The sequence below is a fragment of the Puma concolor genome, chromosome C2 (assembly GCF_028749965.1).
Source record: "Puma concolor isolate L17-30 chromosome C2, mPumCon1.1.hap2, whole genome shotgun sequence".
NCBI classification, from domain to species: Eukaryota; Metazoa; Chordata; class Mammalia; order Carnivora; family Felidae; genus Puma; species Puma concolor.
Genome location: NC_141675.1, coordinates 86,311,436 through 86,327,348, shown reverse-complemented (window position 1 = coordinate 86,327,348; position 15,913 = coordinate 86,311,436). Strand labels below are relative to the sequence as shown.

At 50.7% G+C, this 15,913-nt stretch overlaps 1 protein-coding gene across 1 annotated transcript in view; it reads left to right on the top strand.

Annotated features, from left to right (window-relative positions):
- Positions 1 to 15,913, top strand: part of XXYLT1 (xyloside xylosyltransferase 1) — a 170,514-nt gene that overhangs the window by 29,040 nt on the left and 125,561 nt on the right. Inside the window, exon 2 of the mRNA XM_086675045.1 lies at positions 1,737 to 1,884. Within this exon, the coding sequence (XP_086531171.1) occupies positions 1,737 to 1,884 (148 nt within the window). The remainder of the gene's footprint in view (positions 1 to 1,736; positions 1,885 to 15,913) is intronic.

Genomic DNA, 15,913 nt, shown 5'->3' with positions numbered 1-15,913 from the left:
GTTCGCCGACTACCGCAGGGCCATGAGAGGTGGTTATTGTAGCCATCTGGCACCTGAAGGCTCTGGAGATGCAGGCTGGGCAGGTGACAAACTGAGCCTGGGAGAGCAAAGGGAGGGGCAGAGGTAGTTGACGGGATGGAGCCCACCCACTTGAGGACTTCTGGGGCACCACCCACACCTTTTCTCCTCCTGTCTTTTCTCCTGCTGGCAGAGCTGCTGACCAGGTGAGTGAGCCAGTCGGGGGACTCGCCGGGCCTCTCCTTCAGCTCTTGGTGCCCTGGAGTCGGTATAGGGGTGGCTGAGTGGCAAGTGGCAACCCGGCAGGCTTGTCCTGTCCTATTACCAGGGAAAAGGGGCCTTCAGCAGATCTCTTGTGAGGGCTGAGGAGAGGGGAGGAGGAGCATCCAGGCTTCTGGCCTGGGCCGCATTGAGTGCTACTGGCGTGCGGTGAAGTCTTCTATGGGTTGGGGAACACATGGAGCAACAGGGAGACTGTGCAAGGCCTGTGTGAGCAGAGTGTGTGGTAATTTGGTAGCTTGTGTGAGGCTGGGCTACAGGTGGGACGGATTTATAATCTGGAATGATGTCAAACAAGGAAAAGCCAACTCCTTAGGGCCCCGTCACGCTGATGCCATCACTGTTGAGACAAAGGATGCATTTATAGTGGAAAGATCGTGAAACTTGGTGGAATCTAGAGACCAGATTCAGAGTTCAAGTTCTGCCCTGCCACTTAGTAGCTATGTGACCTTGGGCAAGTGTCCCCTCTCTGAACATCTTCTTTCTCATTTTTAACTACAATAATTTGTAATTATAATAGAGCTATAATAGTGACATCTGCCTCGCTGAAGTTCTGGGTTGTCACAGGCATTGCTGTGTGTGCTCCATAAATTGCAGAGCTCGGGTCAGCAGCTGGTGACCTTTCTAGACCCTAAGAAAGCGGTGCCTGGTTATTCCTTGTACCTCTTACTGCACCTCCAAAGTGTCGGGGACCCTTAGGAAATGCTGGTCGCATTTATGGATGAGTCTGCTGCAGCACTAGGCATTTCCCGGGGCCGTTTTCCAGTGGCCCTGTCCCCATTCACACTGTGGGACAAGGGAGGTAGAGCATCCAACACCTGTAGTGGCCACCGGTGGCGGCAAAGCCCAGACTTGCTGTGGGTCCGGGATCTCGGGACCGGACGTTTTAACACAGGTTCCAGTTTCAGGGTGGCCCAGCTTGGAGTTCAGAAGCAGAGATCAGACTGGGGACAGCTCCCACTCCTCTACTGCGTGCCCCCCAACATGCATGCCTGCACAACTCTGACATGTGGTGTCCCGATCCTCACAGCTAACTCTTTGCCCGTCATTCCTCGTTTTCTTTTTATTTTTTTATTTTTTTATTTAAAAAAAAAATTTTTTTTTTTTTACGTTTTATTTATTTTTGAGACAGAGAGAGACAGAGCATGAACGGGGGAGGGGCAGAGAGAGAGAGGGAGACACAGAATCAGAAGCAGGCTCCAGGCTCTGAGCCATCAGCCCAGAGCCCGATGCGGGGCTCGAACTCACAGACCGTAAGATCGTGACCTGAGCCGAAGTCGGCCGCTTAACCGACTGAGCCACCCAGGCGCCCCTCATTCCTCGTTTTCTTAACTCTCGCTTGGGACGCCCTGCTCGTGGCCCCTGGAGGGGAAGCAGCGCGTGCCGGGTGTCTACAGCCAGTTTGCTCACTCCTGTGGTTTCCTCGTGTCCTGCCGCAGGTTGTCTTCCATGATGTCGGCGTGCTGACGGACAAGCTCTTCCCGGTGGTGGAGGCCATGCAGAAGCACTTCAGTGCTGGCTCAGGGACCTACTACAGCGACTCTATCTTCTTCCTGTCGGTCGCCATGCATCAGATTATGCCCAAAGGTAACTTGGACTGCAGGGCAGCAGCCCTGGGTTTTGACTTTTGCGTCTATTCCCCTGGCTCCAGTGCTTCTCCAGTTTCTTTTTTTTTTTTTTTTAATTATTTTTTAAATTTTTTTTTTTCAACGTTTATTTATTTTTGGGACAGAGAGAGACAGAGCATGAACGGGGGAGGGGCAGAGAGAGAGGGAGACACAGAATCGGAAACACGCTCCAGGCTCTGAGCCATCAGCCCAGAGCCTGACGCGGGGCTCGAACTCACAGACCGCGAGATCGTGACCTGGCTGAAGTCGGACGCTTAACCGACTGCGCCACCCAGGCGCCCCGCTTCTCCAGTTTCAGAGAGGAGAGCTCCGCTGAGGCACGAGGGAGAAGACAAGGGTGCCAGGCACGCCTTTTGTGTGAGAGAGCTTCCTGCCCAGAGACTCAAGGGCAGGGCCTTGGGTTGCACAGATGCTGCGGCCCATTCACGAGGACAGTGGGAGTTGTGCGGTGTAGTATCCCCAGACTCAGGCAGGACATCGGGCTCCAGGCCTGACTCTCTCCCTGCACACACACTCTCCTCTGGGACTATGTTTGTTCATCTGTAAAATGGCAGGTTGGACTGGAGAATCCTCCATCCAAATCTGTGATCCTGTTCTCTCTAGTTTTTACCTGTACTTATCTGACTTTAAAATATCCAGTCTTGGGGCTCAGTCGGTTGGGCCTCCTACTTCAGCTCAGGTCGTTAACTCACGGTTTGTGGGTTGGAACCCTGCGTCAGGCCCTGTGGTGACAGCTCAGAGCCTGGAGCCTGCTTCGGATTCTGTGTCTCCCTCTCTCTCTATTCCTCCCCTGCTTTCACTCTCTCTCTCTGTCTCTTTCTCGAAAATAAACATTTAAAAAAATTAAAAAAAAATCCAATCTAGATGTGAGAGGTGCAAATTATAACTAAGATTTTTCTGAAACTTCGATGCACAATCAAAGGATTTTCTGGGCTTTGGTCCCTCTGGGGCAGAAGAGATTGATTGTCTGGTCTGTGATAGGTTGGGCTTGTGTGGAAATACTGGCAGGTCTGGTCATCCTTGGATTAGAACCCTTGGAGGGTTCTTGTTGGTGGAGTGTCCCAGGCTGCTGGGTTCTCCTCCTCCCAGTGGTCCCTGATTGATTCTGGAGCCCTGAATATTCCCTCCAGTTTCTGGGCTGGTGAACCGTGGCCTGAGGTTTTTGGGATGGGGAGAGGAGTTCCTGGTTCTTGGGGTAGCTGCGACCTGATCTGTGACTGGATTGGTTCCAACAATCAGACCAGACAGAACCTGATCCCCCAGGGGACAGCCAGGCCATTTGGTGGAGGCCCGCTGCTCTGGCCCAGCAAACCAGATGTGAAGGCGGGGTCAGGAGCCACCAGTGTTTGAAGGGGCCTGTTGGCCAGGGGCTCAGGAGTTGCAGGTTGAAGCTGGGTTCCCCTTGGCAGTGTGGTGTCCTTGGACTCCACAGGCAATTCTAGCCCACCCACTGTGGCTGTGACTTTGTCTCCACAAGGCAAATCCCTGCACACACAGAGGCCTCTGAGTGTTCTCTTAGCTGGAAGGCAAGGGCTCAGGAAGCGTCACTGAGCAAGAGTCTGATGGAGAGAGGAGGGCGTGGAGGAAGAGGTAACATTTGTAATTCTTTGCAGAAGCCAGTGCAGCTCTGTGAGCCCACCGAGTCCTCCCACCCGCCCTGTGCTGTCATAGCTGGGAGACCGAGGAGTTGACTTGCCCAGGGTTAGACAGCCATTTAAGTGGCAGAGCTGGGATTTGGGCCCCGGTCAGTCTGACTTGGAGGGCTGCTTCTCCAAATAGCAGCTCTTCTATCGCATCCCTCTGGGCAGGACCAGTGCTGGTGCCGTGGGTGATGCACATGGGAGGAAGGTGTGGTTCCTGCTGTCCTGGATTCTGGGAGGACACAGACATAAGTGCTAGTCCAGCCCTGCCACCAGCCACTTGTGTGCCTTTGCTGAGCCACTTTGCCTCTCTAGGCCTCAGGCTCCCCACCTGCAAAATGAGGGGGCTGATCTGGTGAGCTCTTACGGCTTGCATTCAGAGGAGTCCAGGCTTACAGGCATCCCCCTGTGGGTTTCTGTGGTTCTGGGAGGCTGAGGGCAGAGGGGTTCTACCCTAGCCTACCTCTCTCTTCTACCTCCACAGTCCATCCTGATTGCTGCATAGGTGAAGCTTTGGAGCAGGATCCTGTTTGGTAAAGGATTCCGTGATTAAACTAATTTGAAATGTCTTGGCTAGATGGGCCGTTAGGGCCTGGCTCCAGCCCTTTTGTCCTGCATGTGTGGTTGGCTCAGCGAAATGCTGTGAGGGAAGAACTGACAAAGGACAGCAGGAGATCTGGGAGGAGGCCTGCCTGACTTTCCCCTCCCTCCATCCCATCCCCCACACCCCCACTCCCTCATCAGCTGGTAGGTCACTACCCAGCATGTGCTGAACTCTAGGCCAGGTCATGCTGTGGGCCACCCAGAGGTAGGGGAAACACAGCTCCTTGGGGATGGTCAAAGCAACGCTAGATGTGCCTCACAGCGCTAGGCAGGACCAGGGAGATGAGGAGAGTTTGGGAGCCCCAGGCTGCCACCCCTCTGCTCTCTGACTTGGCCCTGCCCTAAAGCCTGGCCTTGCCCAGGGGGGCGATGTCTGCAGGGACAAGGCTGTGGCCAGAGCTTTGCTGTGTCTGCAATAGATCAGATTTCAGTTTCCGTCCAAGTGGGATCACGCCTCTGAGGGGCCGGTGTCAGGTGGGGAAGGAGTTGATGTGCCCAAACAGGGAGTCCCTTCTTTAGGTGGATGGTAGTGTGTTGCCAGAGATTCACTTTTACATCTGCCCAGAGTCCACTTCCTAAGAAGAGAGTTACTGGGAGTTACTAAAATCTGATAGTCGTAGAACGGAATGAGCAGTCTTGGGAGTTCCTGCGGAGTCCGGGCGTCTCTGCTGAGCAGTCTGGCTGCCGCACAGCACTTGGCAGTGTCGCGGAACCCCTGCCGGCCAGATCCTTCGGCACATCCTGCAATTTTTGGAAGGATGCTTTGTTTTCCAGCACCGTTAGTGCTGTCTTGAGTTTGTCATGGCTCCTTATTGCTGCCTTTTTGAAATTCGTTTGTTTTTTTTTTGTTTTTTTTTAATCATAGAAATTACTGCTGTTTTGTGCTTTGTTGTTGGTTTTGTTCTTGTGTAATTAGTGCATTTTGGCTACTTTGGTTATTTTGTTTCTTTCACAGAGTTCTTTTTCCTCTGGGATAATGAGAAAGGGAGTGCGGTGGGTCATAAGCACTTGGCCCCACCCAGGAAGGCTGGGTCAGAAAAGCTGTGTTCTTCTGAGTTCTGTCTCAGGAGGTCCTGTCTGGTGCTTGCCCTAGACATGCGGGTTATTTCTCTGTGTTGAAGCCTCTCGTCACCCTCCCCTTCCTGGAGCCTAAGGGTCACCCTTTTGTTCCTGAGCTACCTTTAAAATATGTTTACTTCTTTTTCTAGTTTAAAAGAAACTAGATTCTTTTATTCATATTCTTTTATTCTTTTATTCATAAAAGAATACCCGAAAACTACATTAAAATAGAAAAAGTTACCCATTTACTACATAAACAGACTATCTTCTAATATTTTCCCAACATGTAGCTTTTTATATATTTTTTTAATGTTTATTTATTTTTGAGAGAGAAAGAGACAGAACATGAGCGGGGTAGGGGCAGAGAGAGAGAGGGAGACACAGACTCCAAAACAGGCTCCAGCCTCCAAGCTGTCAGCACAGAGCCCGACCTGGGGCTCGAACTCATGAACTGTGAGATCCAGACCTGAGCTGAAGTTGGATGCTCAACTGACTGAGCCACGTAAGTGCTCCAGCACATAGCTTTTTAAAAACTTAGGCAAAGTGGGAGTTATGCATATATTTCAAACATTCTCAGTCTTTTTGTACATATCAAAATGAGCAATTGAACATTTAAACTCAAAAAATGTAAGAAATGGTACAAGTGTAGCTGTATTGTGACATTTTCAATTACGTCACTCATCACTATTATCTGTGTAATCATAGTCTTTGAAAAAATTTTTGAATGGCTCCATTGAGTAGGTGAAACTTAGTTTACTTTATCATTTCCCTGTTCTCAGCTATCTGACACTTTCTATTTTTTTCTACAATCACAAATTACACGGTGATTAATATACACATACATAAAGATTATTTTCTCTAATTAGGATTATTTCCTTATGATCACTCCCCATGGGTGGAGTTACTGGGCCAAAGGTGATCCTTACAAAGCCAGCCTGTGTCAACTACCCCCTGCCCCGTGTCATCAGCCTGTACATATGAGGGTCTGCATGGTTTTCTATGCCCATTGATGTCTGCCCTCTCAGAGGGACCTCGGGTAGCTGCATACCAACAGGACAGGAAGCAAGGAACTGAGGTCAGGGCACTGCTCTGAGTTGTAGGGTAAGTTGGGCCTCTTAGCCTGGGTTCTGGTGACCGCCCCATGCTTATTCTCATGGCCAGACCTGAATGTCCAGCTCTTGCACCCCTGCAGCCCCATAAAGCTTACGAAACCTGGTTTCCTCACTGCAGCCTTGTGCAGAGGCCCTGGCTGGGTGGGGTGCATTTAACCCCATGTGTTTTTGCTCTGATTGTCCGCCTTTGGAGCAGTACCCCCCAGACCGTGTCTGCAGAGCGAGGACTGAGGCGCCCTGCTAGCAGAACGTGCTGGCTATGATTTAGGTCAGAGCTGGCCTCCCTTTCCGTTGCCTGTTGGAGGGGTCACGTGTGGCTGGCTGGCCGGTCCTGCCACTGACCTGCAGCCTCCCTCCGCTCCTCAATCACACCCACAGGGCTTTTATCTGTTGGTAGGTTTGTCACCATTGGAAACATCTTTATGCAATGGAAAAGAAAACAGTTTTTACCCAGCTGGAGCTACAGGGAGTGAAGAATAGGTCCTCGGGGACTGCCGGCTTCCCTCCCCTGTGTCACATGGCTCCGAGGAGCTGCTGGCTCCAGCTGAGCAACATGGGCCATAAAAACAGGCGTCACTGAGGCTGAGCCACGATGCCTGGTCCGTGGTTGTGGTGTTCTCCCTGGGCAGGGAGGGCGGGTGCCCAGACAATCAGCAGTGTGTAAGGCTGGCCAGAGGCCCCAGGAGTCTCTCTTGGAAGGCTCTCCTGTCCTGTGCTTAATCCTTTGCCAGTAGATATTCTTTGCCAAGGGTCTAGTGTGTGCGTGATGCGGTGCTGGCCACTCTGGGTGTCTTGGATATGTTTGCCAGGTTGCCGCTTCATGGGTTCATGGCAGTGGGGTGGGTGGCGTGGTCCGGCAGTTAGGGTGGGATGTGAAGAAAACCACAAGGGAGAGCCACACAGTGCTGAGGGTTTCAGAAAAGGATGAGTCTCAGGCATTTGGCATGAAAGAGGAGAGCTTCGTGGAGGAGGTGATCCTTGAGTTGGACTTTGAAGGGTGGGTAAAGGTTCGTTGTTTGAAATGGGTAGCGAGCAGCTGAGGCAACTGGGAAGTTACGGCGTGTGTTTGGGAAATAGCGCCCTGCCTGTTGTGATGAACATATCAGAGCACATGCTGGAAAGTAGTGGGAGAGAAGATGGGCGAAGAAATGTTGGCATGTGTCATGGAGGTTTGGATGCCAGGCTGAGGGGCTGGCCCTTGTCCATAGGAGACAGGGTCTTTGTGGGCATTTTTGACTTGGAGGTACCTGACCAGACTTGTGCTTTAGGAAGGCTGATGTGTCTGAGATGGGGAGTGGATCACTGGGCATTATGGATGGGCCGTGAGAGACCCGCGGGTGGACTCCCTGGCCTCAAGCAGCAGGTCATCTAGAGCGTGCCTTTGTATATGTGAGTGTGCACCATGCCTACGTGTACCGAGCATGTACACATATGGAAGGCAAGACCTGGCAGGCATCCCCCGCCTGTGCATAGCCCCTCCCCCCTTTCCACGAGAGTCCCAGGGCTACAGAGGTTATTATGGTGGCATTACGCTGGCTACTATGGGAAGTTATGACCTAACTTGCAGCTTTTAGCAGCTCTGTGGGGCCAGAACAAGAGGATGTAGAATTATGAGAGTAGGCAGAGCAAATAGCCTTCCATTTGGAGCTCCAATTAGGGGTCGTAAACTCCTGCCAAATCATGCAGTTATTCCTGTCATGGAACCACTTGCCTGCCAGTCCTTTTCACTTTAGTGTGAATTAGCCCCATCTGATTGCTTTCCTCTGCGCACTGAATTGAGATAGATGCTCCAAGGGAATGAGATGAATAATATATTTGTTGAATATATAAATGAGGTTGACAGAAAGGTGCAAGGGAAGAAGAAAAGGTATTTTGGAGCCTTGTATGCTCCTCAGCCTTTTGGAGGTAGGCTCAGGCTTATGTTCACAAACCCCTGAGTCCAGGCAGAAAGAAGTGGGGAGGAGGGAGACCAACTGTCTCATTCAGACCTTGGTGAGATCTCAGCCCTGGAAAGGTCACAAAACTCTGTTTTTCTCCTAGGCCTCATGTTCTTTCCCCTAGGGGCCCTGGAGCCCAGGCCTGAGCAATAGCGCTCTGCTTTAGCCATGCTGTGCCTCTACTTGGACTCTGTAGACTAGCCTGGGCCCTTGGCCCTTTTTAACCCTGGTTTCTGTTCGAGTAGGGAGTATAAAAAATTCCAGTTGATTGATTTTCTGACGAGCTTTGGACAAAACCAGCTCCATATGACATAGATGGTTTACACATCTTGGGTCCTAGTGGAGCCTGGGGCCACTGCTCCCTTGGGTCTTTGCCCCCTTTCTGCTGGTTTGCCTCCTAGCAGGTTGAGGCATGGAGAACTCTCCTGACTTGGCCTGTGGTGCAGATTGGCATCTTTGGGGTCAGGGTTCCTACAGGCGTTGGCTGTAGTGTCTAGACTTCAGCAGCACTGGTGTCTGGACTTCTCTATGTGCCTGGGAGGAGTCAGGTGGGGTCATCCTTGGGGCATGAGGACCTGCGCTCTGACCGGCTCTGTTTAGGGCACACTGAGGAGGGGGCATCTGAGGTGAGGAAGAGGGTGTCTCTGCCTGTCTGTGCACAAAACACCCCTCAGTTGCAACGCCCCCATCTTTATAAAGGGTGTTCATGTCCACCTGAAGGGAATTGAGGCACAGAGAGAGGGAGAGACTTTCCAGGGTCACAGTGGCTACCCGAGCAAGGGCAGGACAGGCTCCCTGACTCCCAGCCAGTGCTGTCTACAGTCCACGGTTCCCACCCCCATGTGCACCGAGGGCATCCCTGCACTTCCCTGGCTCAGGCTAGATGCTGGCCCATCTGTGTTCATGTTTCCAGGCTTCCCATTCAGGCCTGGCCTCTGAGGCATTTGTGGAAGCTTCTCTCTGTTGGCCTGTGGGTCCATCAACCAAAAACCGAGGGCCGGATCTGCCCCTAGCCCTGTGCTGGCACTTTGGGGGGACCTAGCCCTGTGCCTGGGGCTTTGGGGTGAGTAGAGAATACTCAGTTTTGCCTCAAGTGAGGCTAAGCTCGATCAAAGCAAGAAGCCAGATGTAAGCCACACAGTTCAGGAGAAATAGCAGAGCTTTTGCCCTCATTGTGAGGAGGGGCTAGTGGGCAGAGTGGAGGCATCAGAGCTCAGCTGCCCCACCTCGTACCCCTCTCCCGCCTGGCTTACCTCATCTGTGAAGTGTGGATGCCCTATCAGTGCCCCTAAGGCAGTGATTCCCAGGCTAGGCCATCTAGAAACACCTCCAGCTGTCCTGGTCGCCAACGACTATCTCCCCCACTTGCCGGCAGGAGAAACCCGGTGCCTAGTTAGGTGGAGAGGACTGTGCGGGGTGGGGTGCACCATGCCTACGTGTACCGAGCATATACACATATGGAAGGCAAGACCTGGCAGGCATCCCCCACCTGTGTGTAGCCCCTCCCCCCTTTCCACGAGAGTCCCAGGGCTACAGAGGTTATTACGGTGGCATTACGCTGGCTACTGTGGGAAGTTATGACCTAACCCCAGAGGTGGTCCGGCCAGTTGTCATCTCAGAGCTAGAGCGGGACATCACATTGTCCCGTTGCTGTGTGACACACATACCACAGGGGTTATGTCTGCCCCTGGATAATGAATGACACTGGGTTGCAGGGAGCAGGGATTGTTGAACGGTCGAGCAGATCCGTTACCTGTCTAGCCCCCCAACAGTTCCGTGCGTGAGCAGGAGTCAAATGTGTGAGTTTTGCAAATGGACAACATGAAGCCCAGAGAGGGGAGGTCATTAGAGCAAAGTCACCTAGTGACTAAGAGATTAGGATGTAGGCTGTCCAACTCCACTTCTCTCCTGGCCTCAGTTTCCCCAGCTAATAATGCAGGTATTGGACTCCATCATCTCCTCTGTCCTCCCGAGCCAGGTATCCTGCGTATTGCTGGGGCACATGCTCCTCTGAATACATAACAGGAGCACGCTGGCCCTGTAGGTTGTGTGTGTTTTCTGAAGTTCCAGAGTTTTCAGTTTTGTGTCCACCCTTCTAGATATCTTCATGCGTGTGCTCACATGTGTGTGCTTTTGTGCATATCTTCACCCTGACTTCATAGAGGCCCCTTTGGCCCTTGGCACTTTGGGCCTTTGTATATCCTTTACATCTGTATCACTGTTTTTATCCAAGTGCTGGATTGTTTTCAAAAGTTTTAGATTTATAGAAAAATTATGAAGATAGAATAGAGAGTTGGTATATATTCCATACCCGGTTTCCCCTATTATTAACATAATATCTTAATATGGGACATTGATTGTAGTTAATAAACCAATATCGATATGTTGTTATTAACTAAAGCCCACACTTTATTCAGTTTTCCTTAGATTTAACCTAATGTCCTTTCCTGTTCCGGGATCCCATCCAGGATACCATATCACATTCAGTCGTCACGTCTCCTTAGACTTCCCTTGGAGGTGGAATTTTCTCCCAACTTGCCTCATTGTTTTTGATGACCTTAACAGTTTTGAGGAGTACTGGTCAGATATTTTATAAGCGTCCCTCAGTTGGGATTTCTCTGATGTTTTTCTCATCATTAGACTGGAGTTACGGGTTTGGGGGAAGAACAACATAGCGGTAAAGTGGCATTTTTCACCCCATTGTATTAGTGACACATCGCAGCATATCACGGGTACGTGGTTGATTATTGTTGATGTTGGCCTTGATCTCCTGGCTGAGCTAGGGTTGGTTAGATTTCTCCACTGTAAAGTTCCTCTCATTTCCCCCTGCCCATGCTTACAGACTATGAATGGCCACTTTTCAAAGCGTGTGTGTCCATTGCCCAGACCCCATCCTGCACATCCTGCTGGTGACGTCGGCCTCCTCACGATGCCGGCCGTGGTCTGTGGGAGCCCAGAGATTCTGAAAGACTGCTTCACCATTCCCGAGGGTAGGCCCCATTCCACTGTGTTGTCAAGAGATGACCGTGCGAGAACTTTCTTGACTTCCAGTGTCACTGTTTGCAGGGAACGCTGTGCCAGGCAGGTCTGAAACAGGCTGAAGGGGAGTTGGCACATCACAGAGAAAAGGAGTGCGGGCTGAGGGTCAGAGCGAGGTGGGTGCAAACTGCTGCTCTGTGACCCACCAGATTCGCTACTGCTTAAAAGAAGCCATATGGTATAGTGGTTAAAAACATGGGCCAGGAGCCACTGTACCTGTGTTCCCAGCAGCCCCGTCACTGGCCTGTTGTGTGATTCTGGCCAAGTTGCCCAACCTGTCTCTGTCTTGGTTTTCTCCTCTATAAAATGGAGGTAACAGTTCACATCTCATGGGGCTGTTATGACAGTTAAGTGAGTTCGTATATGCAACGGGCTGAGAACAGTTAGCTTACCTTCTCTCTGGGTTTCGGTTTCTGTGTCTGTAAAATGGGGATGATTGCCAAGATGGTACCTGTCAACCCTTCGCACTGTGCCTGGCCCTTGGCGAGTGCCCAGTAGTCGTTGGCTGTTGGAGTGACCGTGAGGAGTCATGCCTCCAAACATGGCACCAAGGGTGTGGGGCTGGAGTTACTCTCAGGCTTTTAGACCACACGCTTTTGCCTTCTAGAAAGAGCTTCTGATCTGGGGTATGGACATTTTCTGGATGACCCCGGACAAGTCATGTCACCTCTTGTCACCCAGGTGAGGACTGCTGTGTCTGACTCGCCTTCCTCTCAGGGTTACTGTGAGCTGGACATTGAGTAATGCAGCTGAAAATGCTTCATCTCCCTCACCTTCTGGAAGACCTTTTCCACTGGTTCCCAGAACCTGGTTACCTGGAATCTGAATGGTCATAACACATTATTACCACCAAAGCCCCATCCTGTTCATGTTTCCTAAGAAGATCTATGTGTGCAGAAAGACCAGGGAAGTGCAAGATGTTGCAAATTCCCTGAAAAGGTAAGGCTCAGGGCCTGAGCCTCCTCTGCCCCGGAGTCACCTTCATGAAGCCCAGTGACGCTTGCTGTAGTAGAAAAGAATGAAAAAGCTGGCGGGTTTTGATTTTTTTTTAATGTTTATTTATTTATTTATTAAAAAAATTTTTTTTCAATGTTTATTTATTTTTGAGACAGAGACAGAGCATGAACCGGGGAGGGTCAGAGGGAGAGGGAGACACAGAATCTGAAACAGGCTCCAGGCTCTGAGCTGTCAGCACAGAGCCCAACGCGGGTCTTGAACTCACGGACTGCAAGATCATGACCTGAGCCGAAGTTGGACACTCAACCGACTGAGCCACCCAGGCGCCCCTAATGTTTATTTATTTTTGAGAGAGAAGGGGGGAGAGAGAGAGAGAGAGAGAGGCGCAGAGAGTGAGGGAGACATAGAATCCGAAGGAGGCGCCAAGGTCTGAGCTGTTAGCACAGAGCCTGATGTCGGGCTCGAACTCACAGATCACAAGATAATGACCGGAGCTGAAGTCGACTGAACCATCCAGGTGCCCCAAAGCTGACTGGTTTGGGTTTTGAATCGGGGTTGGCTCAGACCTCCTAGCCCCCCTTTTTCTGGCATCATGGGTGCCATCGCCCCAAGTGTCCTTATTTCAGCAATCTGTGGCTGGGGCCTTGTCCTAAGGCTGGAGGCAGACAGCTGGACTCTTTTGAGGACAGTGTTGGGTCCACTTTGGGTCAGTGTCACTGGATAGGAAAGGCTGGTGTGGGTCTTGGGTAATTTATGTCCAGGTGCATCTTAGCCCAGGTTCACAGGCCCATGTGAGAAAGAATGGAGGCAGGGCCAAAAAGCCTGTAGGCGGGCCAGAGCCAAAGTGGGGAAATCCAGACTGGCAGCTCTCCATTCATTCATCTATTCATTCATTTTTTTCATTCATTCATACTTTGAAACACTGAGGTCAGCATACAAACTTTAGAAGAAAGCCTTTCAAATTCCAGTTTTTTCTCCTTAAATGAAATTTGACAAATGTGGTAAAAGCCATATTCCGTTTAGGTTTCTTTATTCTGTGCTCTTTGTATTTTTACTTACTACCATGGGAGGTCTGTAATGTTCTCTACTGTTCTTACATGGCAGTTTTCTAAAATAGAGAAGCCTTTTAAAGGCTGGTTTGTGGACCTTCATACTTTTGTTGAGTTCAAAACCAGATGAGAAATCTATAATCAATGTTTAGTTACCCACCAGTAAGCAGACACGCATCTAACGAGAAGGGTCCTATAGGGACATGAATGTGCATTCTGGACCCTGGGGTGTGGTGGAGGAGTGAGGAGTTTGGCCTCTTCTCTACCCCTAACCCCATCAGCCTCAATATCAGGAGAAAGCAGAAACAAGGGGTCCTTAAACTCATTGACACTGTTTTAAATGGTTTTCTAGTCTCTGAAATCCTCAGTGTGGAAGGTACTGGCCAGCATGTGCCTGTACCCACAGTTAGTCCTGTGGCCTCTTTGCTTCAGGGGTAAAGTGGCCTGAGGACAGAGGGGGGATGGTTTAGTGTGGGGTCAGCCACCCTGGGAGTTGTTCTTGCTCTGACCCTTGCTATCCTAGCCGTCAGATGTAGGGGAGAGAGAGACCTGCCCCCTTTCCCTGACTCTTCCCCAAAGGAAGGCAAAATAGAATCTGATTCCAGGACCCTGTTTACTGGTGGACTCAGTCACTGTGTGAAAGGTCACATATACGAGTTTGGCCTTCCTTCCCTCTGGAGTTTTCCTCCCACTCTTGAGGCAGGGCTGCCTCAGCAGGATGGGGTAGGGGAGGCCCCTCACGCTTTCTTAGCTGGAGGAGAGCGAGGTCCTGCTGAGACTTTGGGCCTCGGCCATTTTCTCCAGCCTGGCTTGCCAGAGAGTTCTCCATCACACCCAGCTAACAACAAAGTAGTCTTTGACTTTGCCCACCTGCTGTTACTCCTGCTGTCTATCCATATCTCAGAAACCTCCTCAGGAGCGGGCATCACCGGACTGTCCCTGAGTTCTCTGGCTCAGAGGCATACCCAGTACAGGTGGTAACTTGTCTGAGCTGCCAAAGCTTTGTTTGGAAAATGGGGGGTAATGATTGTGCACACATCGTGGGGTTGTGGCGAAGGTTGGTGGAGACCGCGTGTGAAGGGTCGTAGTGCCTCGTAACTGTTAGATGGTATTAGTGCTTCCCCTCTTGAGGGCCCAAAGTACGCATCAGCAAAATCAAAAGCTCTAAGTACTGAAGTAAAAAAAGTGTAACTTTGTTCAGCCCAGCATTTCTCAGATACAACTTATCACAGAACACCTTTCTGAAGAACACATATTCACATTCTGAGACAGGGTTGTTTCACAGAACTCACTTTAAGAAGTGCTGCTCTCAATTAAGAGTAATGATTAAAGAACCCTGTGTTCACTGTTGTGCTCCCAGGATTTGCCTAGAAAATGCCAAGCACATAATAGGCATTCAATAAATATTTGTCAATTGAATTAAATGAGGGAATTTTTAGGCATGTGTCTTGAACGAGTCTGTTTCACGAGTACGCCGGAGCCGACCTGACTGCCTCAGCGCTTTTACCCATTTCACCCCCTCTGGGGATGAACTCCAGCCCCTTCTGATAAACTACACAGAAACTGGATGTTTCTTGTGGATTAGCAGTCACTACCAAGAGCTTGAATTTTCCAGACAACCATTTCTCGGCGGGTCCCCAAAGCCTTGAGGAGACATGGCGGATGCTGATTTCTCGGTCTATCAGATGGTGCCCCACTTGCCAGGGCTCAGTGTGGTGTGACGTGCAGGAGTTCTTGTGTGGAAGAAAGCAAACGGAGAAACAGATATCCAGGAACTTGCCTGAGTGAAAACATCTGAGCAAATACTGAACAAAGGTTATAAACATGTGTCCAGTGATTTTCATAAAAACTATTTTCTGGCAGCTCCATGGAGCAAATTTGAGGCATTTGAGTCCTGCCCACCCCCCACCCCCACCCCCACCCTTATTCTGAAGAAGGACAGCTGAGCAAGTTTGTCATAAAATGCTAAAAATAGTAATGTGGTGTAGACCACTTTCTACTGATGCCAGAAGCTCTTTGTAAGCTAATGAAAATAGTTGCCAAACTGATTGAACAGTAATGTCTTCCATTTTGGTCCCCTCCATTAGATTCTTTTTTAAACCTTTTCAAGATCCTCTTTGAAATTCCTGGCTACCGGTCAAAGGCACCAGCCAGCATTTAGTGTTGTCAGGAGGTGAAGCAGCCTTTACTTTAGGCATTTCGTCACCTGCAAAGGGTTGGCTGCTCTCCCGCCGCATGCACCACACCGGGGTGGGTGCTGCTGCCTTGCCCTCGGGGAGCTCACCTTCTGGTTTGGGGGAGAGCCCCAGCTAGAGGACGCTCACAGAGCCAGAGGTCCGGGTCTATCGCCCTGGGCCTGGACTTAAGGGAGATTGTGTGGGGTTGTTTGCATGGAGAATGGACCAGATACTGTCAGTTCCGTCAATTCAGAGAGGAAGCTTCATTGAGGAGGATGAGTCCGGTTCATGCCAGCCTTGAAGGCCGAGGAGTTGAGGGTCAGGGAGGAGAAGGGCATCATCTGCTATACCAGGAAATCAGCCTCCTGGGCGAAGGGTTTGCTGGCATCCTGGGTCTCAGCCTGGGCGGAGGCCT